We start from the raw sequence: 17741 nt of genomic DNA, 5'->3' as shown, positions 1-17741 counted from the left end.
TCGGAATCGTGCCGTATAAGATGTTAAGAGCTACTTCGCACAGCGTTAAAATGAGCTCGTCGGACGCCGATTGTAAAATAAGTAGCCTCTGTTTAGGCATAGCCTTATGTAACAGCTTCAACAGCGGCAAATGTTTGCAAAGTCGGGCAGACATGACGATCGATTACGGTCTTCTTTTTTTCGGGAGATAAACCACTTGGCTGTCGGAAAGCAACCCGGTTCTGAGACGATATTGTTCAGGAGTTTTCGCTTTATAGTCTATCAATAAATATCCAAAGGGCTGGCTGGTCGCGTCGTGATAACACTCCATAAAATACTTTGCATTACCTGGATACATTTGACGCCCCAGCACCGCAACCTGATTGGCATTGCAGGGTTCAGAATCAAATAATTGGTGTTCAAGCTGATAGTTCTACTGGATTTCCCTTGAGCAAATAAATTCTGGACAATATAAATAGCGCTGAGATTTCGATGATGGACATACTGAGTAAAAACCTTTTGGACCTCCTTGTTTGCGCTTGCCTCGTCCATACAGTCGTCTAGCAAGAGTAACGAATTCTGATCGTTTGGGAATAAATTATCATCATTCAGACTCTGTGGTATTCCTTCAACAAATTTAATGTTGTACATTTTAAGCAGTTCATCATACAGAGGTTGCCAACAATCGTACACAAACACAATGCGATCAATCTTTTTAGAAATCACATTCGTTGCATTTTCCAACAACAGTTTAACAAAAAAAGACTTCCCTGAATTCGATGGGCCACTTATGACGCATGAGAAAGGGTCTGAAATCAAAATTAGAAGCCTCCCGCATCCCCCTGTGTTCAGAACCCATAAGGAAGGCTGCTGAAGTCGGCAAGGAGTGTTCGTTTGTTATATACCAGCCTAAACCTTTTGACGACTGATTTGTTGTGCAGCGTGAGATGCTTTTTATCTCTCACAATGTTTTCAGTGTGTGCCAGGAGGCAGCGCAAGTTATCGCGCGATTTAGCATAGCCGTCAACCAGATCAATCAGAGTGTCTAATCGGATCGTTTGAGAATTTTTTGCATTTAAAGTTATTCCCTTAGCCTTCATAGTCAGCTTTCCTTTAGCGGTACGATACAAGTAAGATTTCGGTCCGCTAGAACAGAACTCTGTTATGAAATCACCATCGTCCAATTCATTCGTCAGCTCCCCCAGATAATCCCCCAACGGGGGATCCCAGTCGCCGTCCCTAGAAACGAATATAACGCTGTCTGTGTCGGAGTATAACAAACGATCGCCGAGTTTATCCATGAGTTCGTACAACTCCAGTCGCGTGTGAGCGGTCGTAGATGCCCCTACGAACACGTTAATGTCGTTTGTTTTGCACAAATCGCCTTCGGGTTTTTGAAACTGAACGAGTGCTACGTCATCCGAGACGAACGTGAAATATTTCAGCCCTGCGATTCCGTTGAAAACAATTCTGGTGAAATCTGCAGGTTTTTTCACGAGTAGCGTTTTGGGGAGGTTCTCGCGCATAGAAAAGCGTCCCCAAAGAGAGTTCAGCAGTAGTTTATTGATGGATCTCTGAGCAGGGTTGTAACTGATCTTTTCAGGGTCGAGACGAATCCCCCCTTTTTTGTAATAATCTCGAATGTACTTTGCTTTGTCCGCGTCTGTGACGACGTTCGAGGGGTAACCGGACGCTTGTTGTTTCAATTGCAAAAACGTTTTCACGTAATCACGAAACAACGTATCAGAACGTTGGGGGAAATGCCATACTTCGTCGATCCTAGCGATCACGTACCCCTTCTCGACGGCCTTCAAAAGCTCAATACTGACCCAGCAACCTGAGAGCGCCCTTTCTTCATCCGTGTGACCGCAGCACGACGTCTGATTTTCAGCATGCGCGCAAGTACGACACAGTGGAAAAATAATTTTCCATTGGATCTATACGGGAGTACGGGGTGCAGCAATTTACACGACAGCCTTAATAAGTCCTTAGTAGTTTTCAATCGGCTCGAAATCGTTGAAAATGATTTCGGGGTGACCGATGGGGTAGGTTTTCGTAGACTGACAGAAGGGATACAAGCTGGTGAAATCGACATAGCTTATTCTTTCTCCTTCCGCCGTTTTGTGATAGAGTTTGTAGGCGTTCGTATGACCACCAAAAAGGGCGTCCCTGGGCTTCAGTCTCTCTGGAGCAGAGTAGGTACTCATAAATTATTTTACAGAGGGATCGTCGCGTTTCATTTTAGTCCATTCGCACTCCCACATTACCTCGATTTTTAACCCGTACGCGTTCTGCAGAATATCGACTTTTTCGTCAAACTGTCTCCTGAGAATGGCGTAGGGTACGCCCGACATGGGATGCGTGTAATGCTCGGGATAGCGGCAGCAATGCCCATGATGGATATATCCAGCGAATTCGTAGCCGTATCGCGTACCTTGGATTTCCACGAACCCGTCCAGGTAATATTTACCGATAGACACTTCGCCGTGATTCAGGGCATGGTGAATGTCCAAGTTTCGAGTCTTTTTAACATACTCGAGCCATTCGATCGACGCGTTGGAGTAAGTCTTACTCTTTTGAACGTACGCGTTATTGTGCGTAAGAGCCAACGTCTTACTGTCGAGATAATGCTTTTAAACACGCCCATACAACAACTAGCCAGCGTTGTAAAGTTGAAGGGATCGAGTTCGGTGCATGCGATGAATGCGTCACGGTATTTCATGCAAGCTTCGCGTAATAAGACCACGTCGTTCACGCGTACTCTTTCAGCTCTTTCTTAAAGTCAAAGAGTTTCCCGTAACGGTGGCATACCACTCGTCAAACTTTGCCTGGTTTTTGTCGGTCATGTTATCGTAGCCGTAGAACTTTTTGGCGGGGTAGGGGCCTACATAGCTTTCGTTTTCCACCCTGTTGAAATGATGGGGAAAGTACCCTTTTTCTGTCGTAGTCAAGTTTAGCGCTGCAGGCATCTTAGACAAGGCCATGGGTATGAAAGAGTAGCTGTCGATATATCTCTGGGCATACGCATCGTCGTACATGTAGATTAATTTACACCCTTGCATGATGATGTCCAGCGTAAGCCCCGCTTTGCAAAAATATTCCAAAATGAGAAAAGAATCGAATTTGGACGCATAGTGGGCTATGAAAGTGTAGCCTTTGTATCGACACTGTCTGAAATGGTTGATTAGGTACGATACGCAGTAGGGTCCTTCCGCTACAAATTTCTCACCTTGAAAAGTGATCGCGCATACAAAGTTGGCGACGTGTTTTCCGTTTTCGTAACGGGTTTCAAAATCGTAGAAGATGTATTTCTCGCTAGTATCCATGGGATTTATAGGGCGAATAAAGCACTGATGCATCCCCTCGGTCCCGAGATCTTCGCCGCAATGGACGAATTGGAATGGCTTGCATTCTTGCTTATCTACAGCCCCTGGGACATTGTACCGTCTCTGTTGCACGATTTACAGTATTTCGTCATATCGCACGGCACACGAACTCTACCCGGGGGTATCTTTTTGTGAGCTTTGTAACAGTAATCGGATTTGCAAAATTGCAAACAATCAAAATAGAGGTGCAACGTTTTTGGATGCAGCTCGTTTCTACAGGTCGATCGGACGTTCTGTAAAAAACGACTATTTTGATGTCAAACAGTCTTTCAAACTTCGCTATGTTGCAAAGGCTGACCTTGTCTTGAATAGAGAACCCTGCGTCGTTCTGAATAACCGCGGCGCGTCTTTCCAGTTCGCTCTCAGGTAGTGCGGGATCGAGAAAATGTGCGAGACAGATAGAGAAGCACAAATTATTAGAGATATTCATAGGACAAAACAAACTCGTCTTTTTTCTTTTGATCACCTGGTCCAGAGCCAAATCCGTAAGTTTGCGTCGAACGCCCCCCTGTCTGTTCATCGCCACGTTAGCGCCTATCTCGACCATATCATCACACAATAGCCGCTCGTCGCTTTGTAAAAATTTTTCAATTTGATCTGTAAATAACGTGACGTCGTAATTATTTCTTAATTCTGATATAGTCTGACTATCCAGGGCCCAGGTCAGAAAAAAGACGGATCAGCTTAACCGTCCGTCTGTCAGCTGGCATGATATGTCAAGATCACATATATCCCAGCACTTCGAGTCGATCTCACCAGAAACTCAACACATTTCAACTGTATCTGTTCCCCGAACAAGCAAATACAGAGCACCGCTTGCCACATCACGTACAAATTTGATTAACATAAAATTAGAAAACAATACATTACCAGATGAACCTCAAATGTTAAAATTCGGCCTTCTTAACATTAGATCGCTGACCAATAAAGAACCTATTGTTAATGAAATAATTAATGACCAAAACTTAGATGCACTCTGTTTAACAGAAACCTGGCTTAAAGCAGACGACTACATTAGTTTAAACGAATCCACCCCACAAGACTATTATTATAAACACGAACCTCGATTAAAGGGGAGAGGGGGCGGTGTAGCTACAATATACAACAACATTTTTAAAGTTAACCAAAAATCTGAACTAAAATTTAATTCATTTGAACTAATGTTATTAAATATGGAAATAACTGATCGTAACAACAAACAGCTTTCTTTTGTCTTAGCTACAATCTATAGACCTCCGGGCCACCATGCAGATTTCCTTAAAGAAATAGCAAATTTCCTGTCTGAGCTTGTAGGCACTGTAGATAAAGCTCTTATCGTTGGTGATTTTAATATTCATGTGGATAACTCAAAAGATGCATTAGGACGTGCGTTTATGGATGTTCTAAATTCTCTCGGTATTAAACAAAACGTGTCAGGGCCCACGCATACTCGTAAGCACACATTAGACTTAATTCTGTCACTCTGACTCAATATTAATGACATCGAAATATCACCTCAGAGTGATGCAGTTTCTGACCATTACCTTGTGTCATACACTGTACTTCTAGATAGGATCACTCAATCCACAACATCCTACCGACTAGCCAGAACAATAATTTCCACCACTAAAGATAGCTTTATTAGCACTATTCCAGACCTGTCCCAAATGAAACATGTAGCAGATACTGTAATAGAAAACCTGAACAATGTCTGTTCTAACACACTGGATGCCGTTGCTCCCATTCGAAACAAGAAAATCAAAGAAAAACCGCCAGCTCCATGGTATGACCATCACACCGCTGCTCTTAAAAAGGCAGCTAGAAAAATGGAAAGAAATTATAGAAGCACAAAGTTAGAGGTATGGCGTGCAGCATGGAAAGATAGTGTTAAACACTACAGACAGGCTATAAAAACGGCCAGATCAACCTATCTCAGTACGCTTATTAAAGAAAATCATAACAACCCTCGCTTCCTCTTTAGCACAGTCGCAAAACTGACAAGAAACAAAGAACAAACAGAAACCAATAACCTTCAACACAATAGTAACGATTTCATGAACTTCTTTTCTAACAAAATTACGGCTATTAGGGAAAACATCGTAACTACCCAAGCAGCCATCACTCTACCCATTAGTTCACTAAACACTAGATTACCATATGAACATCTTGATTCATTTAAACCTACTACAATAGATGAGCTCTCTAAACTAGTCACATCATCCAAATCATCGTCCTGTATATTAGACCCCGTTCCCACAAAACTACTTAAAGAGGTATTCCCTGTAGTGTCAACCCCGGTACTACAAATCTTTAACTCATCGCTAGAAATAGGATACGTTCCAACAGCTTTCAAGCTAGCAGTTATTAAACCGCTGATTAAAAAACCACAGCTTGATCAGGGAGAGCTTAATAACTTTAGACCAATCTCAAATCTCCCTTTTCTTTCGAAAATATTAGAAAAGGTAGTGGCAAGCCAGTTATGCACATTCTTGACAAATAATAGTACGTATGAAAAGTTCCAATCAGGATTCAGGCCCCACCATAGCACAGAGACAGCGCTGCTTAGAGTTACAAATGACCTCATGTTAACATCCGATCATGGTGAAATCTCAATCCTTATATTACTAGACCTTAGCGCAGCCTTTGACACAATAGATCACACAATCTTACTCAATAGACTAGAAAACTAAAACGTTAGCCTGGTTTAGGTCGTATCTAACCAATCGCTATCACTTTGTTTATGTAAATGAGGAAGAGTCATATCACTCCCTGGTCAAATATGGTGTACCGCAGGGATCAGTTTTAGGTCCTATACTGTTCTCGTTATATATGTTACCCCTAGGAGACATTATCAGGAAACATAACATAAGTTTTCACTGCTATGCGGATGATACCCAGCTTTACATCTCCTCACATCCCAGCGAAACCCACACGTTTTCTAAGCTAACAGACTGCATTAGCGATGTTAGTGACTGGATGGCACATAACTTTCTTAAGCTCAACTCCAATAAGACAGAGATGCTTATTATTGAACCGAATCGCTACAAACATTATATGTCAGATTACAAGTTGCACATAGATGGCTGCACTGTGGTGCCATCTTCCTCGGTTAGGAACTTAGGTGTGATGTTCGACAGCAACTTATCCTTCGATAGTCATATCGGCAACGTCTGCCGCACAGCATTCTTCCATCTTAGAAATATCTCAAAAATTCGCCACATGCTGTCTACATCTGACGCAGAGAAGCTTATCCATGCTTTTAGGACCTCTAGAATAGACTATTGTAACTCGCTACTTGGGGGATGCCATGCAAATCAGGTAAACAAGCTGCAGCTAGTTCAAAACGCTTCTGCAAGACTGCTTACTCGATCTAAGAAGTATGACCACATAAGTCCAATTCTGGCATCTTTACACTGGCTACCAGTTAATTATCGCATACAATTTAAAATATCACTTATCACCTACAAAGCCTTAAATGGCCTAGCACCCTCATATCTTAGAGAATTACTATCAGAATACAATCCATCACGTGCACTGCGTTCGCAAAATTCTGGTCTCTTAGTTATCCCTAAAATATCAAAAGTGTCTAAAGGTGGAAGATCCTTTTCCTACTTAGCCCCTAAGCTCTGGAATGATTTGCCAACCGTTGTCCGAGAATCAGACACAATAGATACCTTTAAATCTAGACTTAAAACTTTTCTCTTTAACAAGGCATTCACATAATTGTTTTATTAATGGTACTCATCTCACAATAGATAGCTTGAACAACCTAATAAAAACATCAACACTTCAAAGCATGGTAAATGCTATTAATATTCTTAAGAAAAATGTTTAATCTCTCCTTACTCGTTTACATATGTGCAGCAAACCATGAGCCGGGCATAAACTTTTAAAAACAAATGTCACGTATAAAATAGAAAAGGCTACATACAAGGAAAAGAAACGCTACTCTGTGCACATATAAACCACAATACAAGGCCAAAACTTCAAAACTACACCAATAAATCCCCGAATCGGGCCATTAATTGCCAAGCGCAGAGGAGTGATTGAAAGTTATGTATGGCATTATGTTATCACTTGCTCGGCCCTTCTCCTGAGGTTTCTGAGTCGAGTAGGGGAGTACTGTGAAGCCCAGACAGGCATCAGGAAGATGGCTGGCGCAGTCACGTCCCCGTCTCCCCTTTACTCCCTTGCTCGTCCGGATTTCAATAAAGCACGATGGGTATAGATTTGGGGTGTTAAGCCCACTAGTCGGGGGCGGGACTTCAGTCCTTAAAAGGGTGTCACTGCACCCATTTCCAAAACATTCGCCGTCCCGTGCATTTTTCTCGTTCTCCCTAAACCAAACTGTGCAGAGTCTTTCACTAGGATGACGTTGTATCTTCAATACGTATATGTACATGTGTGTGTATGTATGTGTATGTATATATATATATATGTATATATGTATATATAGATATGTGTGGATATATATAGATATATATGGATACTATATGTTTGTGTATATGTACATGTGTATACATATGAATGGCCCCTACGCTAATTGGGTTTTGTTTTTCTTTCTTTATGTCTCGTCCTTCTCTCCGAGGACAATGAGACAAACAGACCCAGTTCCGGTAAATGTGAAAGTCGGCACACCTCTGACCCACCGGCAGACCTTCAACGTGATGCCCAGCTGATGCATGACCAACGACCACCGGCAGAACCCGCTTAACCTCCGCCTAATCTCCTTAATCGTTTCAATGTATATATAAATATATCTCCCAAGGGTTTTTCCCTCCTATGACTTTTTTTACTTCCCTGGCTGAGCCTGGTTTTTTTTTTCTCCTAGGGGGTTTTTCAACCCGGGGAGGCAGCCCTCTTGTGCTTAACTTAGCACCCTCTTCTTTACGTTACATTAGCAATACGCACGCTTATAATGTTGATTCATAGCCGCATCAAATTTAGCTGCTTTTGCTATCGTGTATTATGTTGTGCTATCTGTCGTTTTTCTGTGCTTTCCACTGCTTCTATTAATGTAAAGCTGCTTTGAAACAATCACCAATTGTGAAAAGCGCTATATAAATAAAATTGAATTGAATTGAATTGAATTTCCCTGGGATAAAATTACCGATACGTCAGATTTGAGACTCGGAGCCCTTAGGGACAAATTGATTACACTTTCGTCGCCACCGATTTGTCTAGCGAATGTTACCATTTCGTTCATGGTGTCGTGCAGGCGTATGTGAAACGAAGCTAAATCTGTGGCTCTAATCTCTCTCAGATTCATCGATCTTTGCAATTCCACGCTATTGAAACGAGGTCTCGGATAAACGTGAAAGTCGTTTACGGTTCCGCCATCTCGTATCAACGCTTCGATGTCGACTCTGCTCAGTGGCGGTGTATCGGAAGGTTGCGTGGGTATGGGGTCGATAGCGTCTGTAGGGGGAGCTGAGGTAGTAGATGGACCTGAGGTGCTTGGTAGCGCACCGCCATCTTGGTGTGTGTATGTGTAAAGATTTAACAGTTCTTGAAGTTGAGGGTCCAAATCAAAATGTATGAATTGCTGCGACGACTCAGAATTTGCATAAGCATTTAACAATTGTTGTGGCGACCTACCGGACTCTTCGGGCACTGCACTCTGTGACTGATCTGAAAGAGAATGACTGCTATGTGCAACGTCTGAACAATTTTTATCATCCATTGTACATTAATTTTCAGATGTTACAAAAAGCAGATAAACAGTAAAATGCTAAAACATTATGTAGATATATGATAGATGAAAACAAAATAATTGTTAAAACATGCTTAGATAAATGCTAGATAAAAACAAAATAAATGCTAAAACATGAGGTAGATATATGCTAGATAAAAACAAAATAAATGCTAAAACATGAGGTAGATGAAGACAAAATAAATGGTAAAACCTGAGGTAGATAAATGCTTATTTCTTAAACAGGAGGGAGATAAAAATAGCTAAACATATGTAAAAATAGCATTGGATATAGAAAAGAGTAAAAATGGTGTGTATATCATATAAAAATTGTACTATGGATAAAATATTGGGAAAACCATAGCATAAACGGCTTCAAACATTAGCCGTCTTTCTCTCATCTGCTCGAATGTTAAGTCGTGCAAACGCCTGAATGAATTCTCTGCAGTCTGAATTTGGTGTTGTAAATCATGAGCTATTTACAATAGTCTATCTAGCCCGGTGTGAATAGCGGTGTCATGAGTATCAAGCTGAACATAAATCTGTCGTACACGATTGTCTAACTCGTGTAGTTTGCGGTCGAAAGTGTCTAATCTGCTATGAAGCACGGTGTCACGAATGTCAAAATGGTTTTTAAACTCTTCAATTTGAACCAGTAATCGGTTACCAAAATCATGAAACAGTTGAGGATTTTCAACCTGTTCTGATAAGCCTTCCGTGGTCGAATAATTTTTCTTCTTGATCGCCCTATGCATCAAGTCCATCAGCTGCCTTTTGTAATACCCTTTAAACAAAGAGGGTATGATGATTCGCGGTCTGCAGAAGTTCCCCATCTTTTGATGGCTACTCTTTAACGGCGTTCATTTTCCAGAAATCGACGATGTCTGGTCAGGTTTTCTGAGATTTCTTCTAGTTTCGAGATGATGTTTGGTTCGTCTTTTAACTCGTGGAGAATAGCTCCTGCGGCTCCTTGAATAGCCCGAGGATCAGCCTTTAGCCCGCTGCGCTGTAGAGCGTAGTTGACGATGGGATGTAGGATGGGTTGAAACAGCTTGTCTGCAAACTTTCCAAAGTGTACGTCGAAAAAGTATGAGGGCGGTTCATACAGACAGGAATGTCGACGCTGACTAGGGTGGTTTATCTCGCACCACAGACACTCTTGCTTGATCTTGTTGTTGACGAGGTGGTTTAGCAGCACTCCGATCACTCCTTTAATGATTTTTAATCCGACGTCTGTAAAGCAGCCATCTGTGCTATCGAGTGCGTTATCGGTAGCATTAGCGTACAGTTCTTTTAGACGCCTTAGCCCCTCCTCCGATGGGCGTCTGAATTCTTCAGTAGGTTCGTCATCGGGTAAGTGTTGGTTGACGTTATCGTCGTAAGAGTCGTCATCGATGTAGAGAGAAGGCTCAGACATGTTATCTGAATCGCTGTGTTGAGACATTGCTGGCGAAGACGGACTCACCTACTGCCTTATAGCTGTCGTGACGAATGGGCGTAGTTAATGGGCGGAGACGGACCGAGAGAGTATTGGCCGCGTGAGCACTTCTCGGGGTGAAACAGCTGTACTTTAACTCTGCAATACCCATCATGCATGTCGCACCACTTTAACATTTTGTTTATGGTTGAAAAAACGTTTTCCATGCCTCGCAGATCGCGCCACTTGAACAAAAATTGCATCTCATAGAGACTGTGGTGTTCGTCGCGTAGAACCCCCACCAGTGGCTCGCGAAGCTTTGTGTTGTCTTTGCAGAAGAAAAAGTAGATGCAGTCTCCCGGCCTCTTTTTAGAATGGTCGCCCACCACTCTGTACCGTCCTTTGGGCGTTATGGCATCCCATTCTGCGATGTACAATGGTTCTTCGTGACAATCATTCAGATCTTTCCAGACATTGTTGTAAAACAACGTCCAGTCCTTGTCACCGAAAACTATGCGTGAGTCCAGTCCTGGTGTATATTCACCTTTTTTCTCAGCGTTGTAGAGTATTACAGTACGAGTCTCTTTGTTAAACTTGTAACCGACGACTATGTTACTTTCGAGCAAAATTTCGTCAGCAACGATGTTCTTATTTTCATGAAGAAACTTTGTCAGGCAGATATGCCCGCGCGGTTTTTTCGGAGCCATACCAAGATGATTCAAGTCAATTTGCCATTCACTCGTCGGAGTACTGCGTGAGCTGCATGGCGTATCCATGTTTGTGATTTTCGTAACTGTGGTATTTTCCCGGCTTTTATTATATTGTGGCCCCGCCTTATATAATTTATGATGGGAGCACGGAATGCGGTTTTAACGATGACCACCTGCGTAAACACTGTTTTTATTGTTTCATCGTAGGAAGACATGATGATTTATTGTGCCCCCGGAGCTAACCCCGGTCACTGATGATTTATCATGCCCCTGGGAGATACCCCGGTCATTGGTGATTTATCATGCCCCTGGAGTTAACCCAGGTCATAAACATGTCAACGCTTTCCGGTTAAAAGTTCAATGCTTCGCAGGCGGTCCGGTCAAAAGTTCACGACATGGGCGGTCCGGTTAAAGGTCATCCCTCCCCCAGAGGTCAAAGGTTAGTCCCCTCCCTAAGGTCAAAGGTCATCATCAATCATTTTGGGGTCAAAGGTACCCCCCCTAAGGTCAAAGGTCATCATCAATCATTTTAAGGTCAAAGGTTACCCCTCCCTAAGGTCAAAGGTCATCATCATCAATCATTTTGACAGTATGTATCGCATATTTACTACTTACGATGCATTGGACTTTCTGAGAGCTGTCTGGATTGGTTCAAGAACTACTGCTTTGGTCATTCACAATTAGTTAGGGGGGAGGGGTTCCGGTCAGATCATCTGCCTCTATCTAAAGGGGTTCCACAAGGAAGCATACTGGGGCCTATACTTTTTTATATTTATGTCAACGATATTGCTTCTGCTGCAGGTGATTCTCACATACATTTATATGCGGATGACACAATTATTTATGCATTTAATTCTTCCTTAACAATCACACTGTCTTTATTGCAGGCCAGTTTCCCTCGTATCCAACATGCCTTCTCCAGTCTTCATTCGGTTTTAAATACAAAAAAAATGCATGGTTTTCAATAGAAATCTAGAGCAAAAAATAGTGACTGCACACTCACTTGCATAATTTTATTATGACCAACGTTTCGGCAAATAGCCTTTGTCAAGGTATGATTTCAATAGAAATCTACCAGACATTGAACATTTGCCTAAAATCTTATCGCTGGATGGCTCTGCAATCGACTATGTTGATTGCTATAAATACCTTGGTATCTGACTTGACAGCAAATTATCATTTGAAACTCACATAAATCTATTGCTCGGACAGGTCAAATCTCGTATTGGTTTTCTTTATCGTAATAAATTTTCTTTTACACATTCTTCAAAACAGCTTTTGGTTAAAACGACAGTGCTTCCGATTCTGGATTATGGGGCTGTAGTTTACAGGTCTGCTTTAAAAACTATTCTCCATAAATTGGATGTTATTTACCACGGTGCAATCCGTTTTGCCACTGGAGCCTCATTTAATACTCATCACTGTGACCTGTATTCTTTATTGAATTGGTCATCTCTCCATTCACGTAGGCAACTACATTGGTTTTTGTTTATTTATAAAACCATTATTGGTAAAACTCCATCATATTTTCAGTCCCTTTTAAATGTTTATGATATCGGTCGTAATCTGCGTTCTAGCAGTTTTTTTAACCTTCACATACCCAAAGTCCGTACCTCTTTTGGTCGTTGTTCTTTTAAGTTTTCTGCTGCACATGATTGGAATCAACTGCAGCAGACGCTAAAGCTTAGCTCATTTATTTTGCTTTCTTCCTTTAAAAACTTAGTTCAATCAATGTACTTGTTTTTAGTAATTAGTTTGTTTTTATATGTCACTGTTTATAACATATGTTATCTGCATTTCTAATGTTCTGTATTGTAGCCCACTGGTTTCTTATGCTGCCTCTTGGCCAGGTTGTCATTGTAAATGAGAACTGGTTCTCAATTGACTTACCTGGTTAAATAAAGGTTTAAATAAAAAAAATAAAAAATGTGGATTAAGGCTATGATTTCATTATTTTGTGTCGTGATCTATCTTGAATATGTCCACAATCTATTTTTCAAGAAAACAAAAGCACAAGCTCACACAAAGTGTAGGTAAAAGCCTGTTAAAAGTAAAAAGTGAAAGTAAAGCATGCTAACTGACTACTGTATATTACACACTGGACATAAACACTCAAGGGGGCATATGTGTTTATATTGTTTCACATGTATTTGTTGAGGAAAAATCATATCTAAAAAAAGTTATCTCTACACTCATTCATCCATGTTGCGGACAGTACAGGGTTTAATAAAGTGTTTTGTGTCCACCAATAAATCTTGTTCTAACTATGCCCTGAAACATTACCACTTATCACAGACCAACCTGCCAGATCAGTCAGGAAAACATGTTAAAAGTTCCAAACGATGGAAAGAAGTGACCAAGCATAAGACATAGTGCCGTTCAAATCGGGACATTGTTCATTTTAATAGTGGTGCTGCTCACCTTTCGGTTGATGGTTCTTGCAGTTGATTTTCAATCTTTAAAGAAAAACAAAACAATATCACACATTGGCAAGCAAAAGTTTAAAAAGTTTGCACTATAGGCATGTATATCTTTTTTGTCATGTATGATTATTAATAATAGAACCTGTTTTTGTGCTGGGTTTTTATGCTTTTGTGCTATATATCTGTTGTTGTTGGGTTGTGGAGGAAGATCTTGTTGAGTTGTTTCTGACACGGTGTTCTTCTCCACCAGCATCATGAGCTCCATCTGTCTGTGTTTCCTGCTTTTCTGTCTGTGTTGCTGCAGAGCCTCAGGGTACCGCTCAGATGCTGGGATAAAAGCTTTACTGGGTCTCTGTATGTTCCACTCAGGCTTTTTTCTGGGCTGCGGTTTACTGTTTCTGCTGGTCCGTGCGTAAGGCTCATAAGGGTCTGCTTCAGCTTCTGTGTGTGCAGTGTTGATGTTTTCTGTGCCATGACTCCTTTGAGCTAGTGTTTTATTGTTGAGTTGGGAATTCCTTGCAGTGAGGGTGTTTGGAGGAGCGGTGTGTGTTACGTCGGCATTGGAAAACTGTTTATCTGGGTCACACACTGTGTCCATGTGAAATTAACATAAACAAAGATTAAAAAATGCTATAGAAGTATTTTTCATTGTTAGTTTATGTTAGCTCATGCATTAACTAATTGTAAACAATTGTAAAAGCTCTTAAGATGAGTCTGTACCTTACAGTGTTTTTTTGAACCCTGTGTCTATTGTGTTTCCTACATTTTGTGAAAGTTTGGCTTTCTAGTTTTTTGTACATTTTGCTCCTCCAGTAAATTTATTTTATCATTTCATTGTGTTCTCAATAACACAAAATAAGAGCTGGTTTGGAATGGCATGAGGTTTAGTAAATACTGACAGATTTTTTTTCCAGTTAGAGCCATGGTTAATGTCTCGGGTCACCTTAATGCGCTTCAGGTGACCTGAGAAGCTGGGCTTTTTGTCTTTACTGTCATAATGAAGGCCAAATAATTATATAAAAAGTCAAAAATATAACTTGGAAAAAATTTACAGAATTTAAATTTTTGGTACTTATTTAAGAACAATTAGAGACATTTTATTACCTGTCTGAACAGCGATATCTTTTCGTGGAGATGGTGCAATAGTAGATTCTACTTTGTTGATGAGAATCTCAGATGATATTAAGCTTGCTGATGTATCAGGTGACTCTTGACCACTAAAGACTAAAAGAAAAGTCTGTGATATGCAAGACAGAAAATATCACATATTTAAATATAAAAAACCTTTTCCACCATACCCTGTGGAACTGAGTCTCCTTCCACACTGCGTAGTAGTCTGGACACATCATGGCCTTTTCTAGCCAAGTCTTTGATTCTCTGAAGGTGTTTGTCTTTAAGCGCCTCCTCTTGGGCTCTCTGAATGCTCAGATACAGCTCCTCAGTTTTACGTATGTGCAACTCCTGCAATTAAAAGATTATAAGATGTCCAAAAAGCAGTTATCAATGAGAATGTAGCATGCCAAAAAGTATAATATATATATGTACTAGGGCTGTAACGATTTATCGTGCAAATGCGTGTTTTCTCAATGAATGAATTTGAACGAATTACGTTGAAATGCCGCCACATCCAAAAGCCAGGGGGCGCACTCGTGCAGAAACACCACTTGTGCCACAGAAGAAGTAGCGTTACAAAAGGTGTAAAGAACTGAACGGAGTACAATGGATTTTATTGTGCGCTTTGGATACTTTAAGTGAATATAGACATATCTAAACAACACAAAACGCGTCCAAGATACAAAGGCATATAGGGAAGGACTTGGACCACAAGAAAAGGCACGATATTTCGAGAAATTACAATTTACAGGCGGTGCAGATCCTTACGTGTTAGCTCTCTCTTCTTGGATCCGTGACTACCCGGCGATTCGTTCTTCAGTTGCATATCCCGATATAGTCAACTACCTTTCATGCCGAGTCCATATGTGATAAATATATAATATTTATTTATTTATATAAATATGTCAGCTTTATTTATATAGCAAATTTAAAATAGCCAGTGTCCTACCAAAGTGCTTTACAGTAAGCACACAGTAAAACAATAAAAGCAATAATTGTTGCAAACACTAAAAGTACATATTAAATACTCTTTAAATAAACCACAACAAGTAAAAGCATACTTGTTTTACACTTTATGTACATCAATCATATTTTTAATACAATACTACTCTTTTCTTGAGCTTTGCCAACCAGAAGCGCCTCCTCTGATAATTTCTTGCATTCCTTTCCCTGGTTTTTAATAACTTTTGGAAGTCGATAATATTCCAAATGTTTTTCTCAAACTGTCCTAATGGTACAATCTCAAACACGGCAATAATTAGCCATTTTCCTTGACGACAATCGGGATATACTTCAGTGCCTGTGCTCTGTTGTGATGCGGAGTGCCTCCAATATGGCGACTACCGCTCTGATGACGCGCCGTGAAAACCCTCTTTATAATTATTTCTTAGTCGGTTTATTAGAATACAACCAGAAAACACTGGAAATGTGTATGTAGTATTAAAAACAATATAAAGATGAAGATGAAGTATAAGCTTAGGGTAAACTCCCCTTCCAATTGAGCAATAGCAAGCTGCTGGATCTCTTAAACCTAAATGAAATTAAATCCTAATTCTCATTGAATGACTTCAGGACTTAAAAGCTCAAGATGTGTTTTCAAGACTCTCTGCATCTCTGTCTCTCTCGCTCTCTTTCTAATAACTTCATTAATAACTGCATTAGAATGCTATCAATGGCAAGCCTCCATTGCCAGCTTTAAAATGACATTTTGGAAAAAGCAAAAGAGCCGTTGGATGAGACACGGAAGAAATAGTCCTACTCACAATAGCATTAAGTACAAAACCGGACGAATCCCTTTAAATATATCATGTGATCGATGTCTTGATGTGTGTAACCGTAGTATAAGCAGAATAAATATTATTTTTCTAATAATTCAACGGCCCGTCGTCAATTATTTCTTACATATACTTTAAAAAAATATCAGCAATCCCACATAAACACACATTATTTTTTGCTTAGTTTATATGCCTTTTTCCTGTATTTTACCTTCAAAAAAATTTGTAGGCCTCCAATTTGTCTTAGGCCAACACAGGTATATGAATTTTGCATTTACAATCCTGGTGCACACATACATATTTGTGAACTTACCTCTCTGTTTCTCTGTCGCTCTGTGTCCTTCATAAACTGCTCCTGGAGTCGTTGTCTCTCTCTCTCGACTCTCTTCTCCTCTTCTTCCTCACGTGCCCGCTGGGTGGCCTCTTCTTTCTCTCTCTGACGTTTCCGTTCTTCTACCTGAGCCTTAACTGCTTCCTGTACATTATATGTGGTCAGCATATTGTAAATGAGTGCACCTTGACAGATTTCTCGGAAAAAACAACCCTCTCGCTTTAAAATTAATACTTTCTATGGCATCCTACACAATGAAATGTGTGCAAATCTGGTTTATTGGTTTTAAATTAGATTAGTCAAAACTATTCTTACAAAATAATTTTAAGGTCACGTTCCTCCTGATACAATTTTTAAACCCTAGTTAGTGTGTAATGTTGCTATAATAGCATAAATAATATCTGTAAAATGATAACACTCAAAGTTCCCTGCCAGGTGATATATATATTCTTTAACAGACTCCCCCTTTCAATGCGAACGGACAGTTTGGACTACAGCCATCGACTTCCTGCTTTAATGACGTCAGTAGAACAGTATTTTGCCTAACCTCCGCCCACAGGAATATGTCAGCCGCCAGCTAAGCTAACGGCAAGCTAAGCTGCTATCGAATCACAACACACTAAACAAACTACACAATCAGAACTCCTTACATATTTCTGAAAGAGGGACTTCATAGAACAAGGAAGACATCAGCCCGTTTTTAGGACAGTGAAAACAGCGGTATACAGATAAGTAAATTGTGTGAAAAATACCATGTTTTTTACAGGTGAAACATGAACACATCAAGTGTTTCCTCTAGAATTTTTTCCAGCTGTGGCGGCAGGGGGCGCCCATGATGATCATATATGAACATTATTTTTTTATGTAGAATATAAACTAACATGTATTTTTTTATCATTTTCATGCTGTCATTTACTTTTCCTTATATTTATAGCA

At 40.5% G+C, this 17741-nt stretch overlaps 1 protein-coding gene across 3 annotated transcripts in view; it reads right to left on the bottom strand.

Annotated features, from left to right (window-relative positions):
* The window catches only part of ccdc66 (coiled-coil domain containing 66), a 132824-nt gene that overhangs the window by 24809 nt on the left and 90274 nt on the right, over window positions 1–17741 (bottom strand). For all 3 annotated transcript variants that reach the window (XM_055217558.2, XM_055217559.2, XM_055217561.2), the window contains exons 12-16: window positions 16788–16949; window positions 14885–15047; window positions 14691–14810; window positions 13729–14174; window positions 13585–13619 (exon numbers count right to left, since the gene is read on the bottom strand). In XM_055217558.2, coding sequence (XP_055073533.2) covers window positions 13585–13619; window positions 13729–14174; window positions 14691–14810; window positions 14885–15047; window positions 16788–16949 — 926 coding nt within the window. The remainder of the gene's footprint in view (window positions 1–13584; window positions 13620–13728; window positions 14175–14690; window positions 14811–14884; window positions 15048–16787; window positions 16950–17741) is intronic.

Source organism: Misgurnus anguillicaudatus, chromosome 23 (genome assembly GCF_027580225.2).
Source record: "Misgurnus anguillicaudatus chromosome 23, ASM2758022v2, whole genome shotgun sequence".
NCBI classification, from domain to species: domain Eukaryota; kingdom Metazoa; phylum Chordata; class Actinopteri; order Cypriniformes; family Cobitidae; genus Misgurnus; species Misgurnus anguillicaudatus.
The sequence above is the reverse complement of the archived record's forward strand: the minus strand, read 5'-3'. Positions and strand labels throughout refer to the sequence as shown.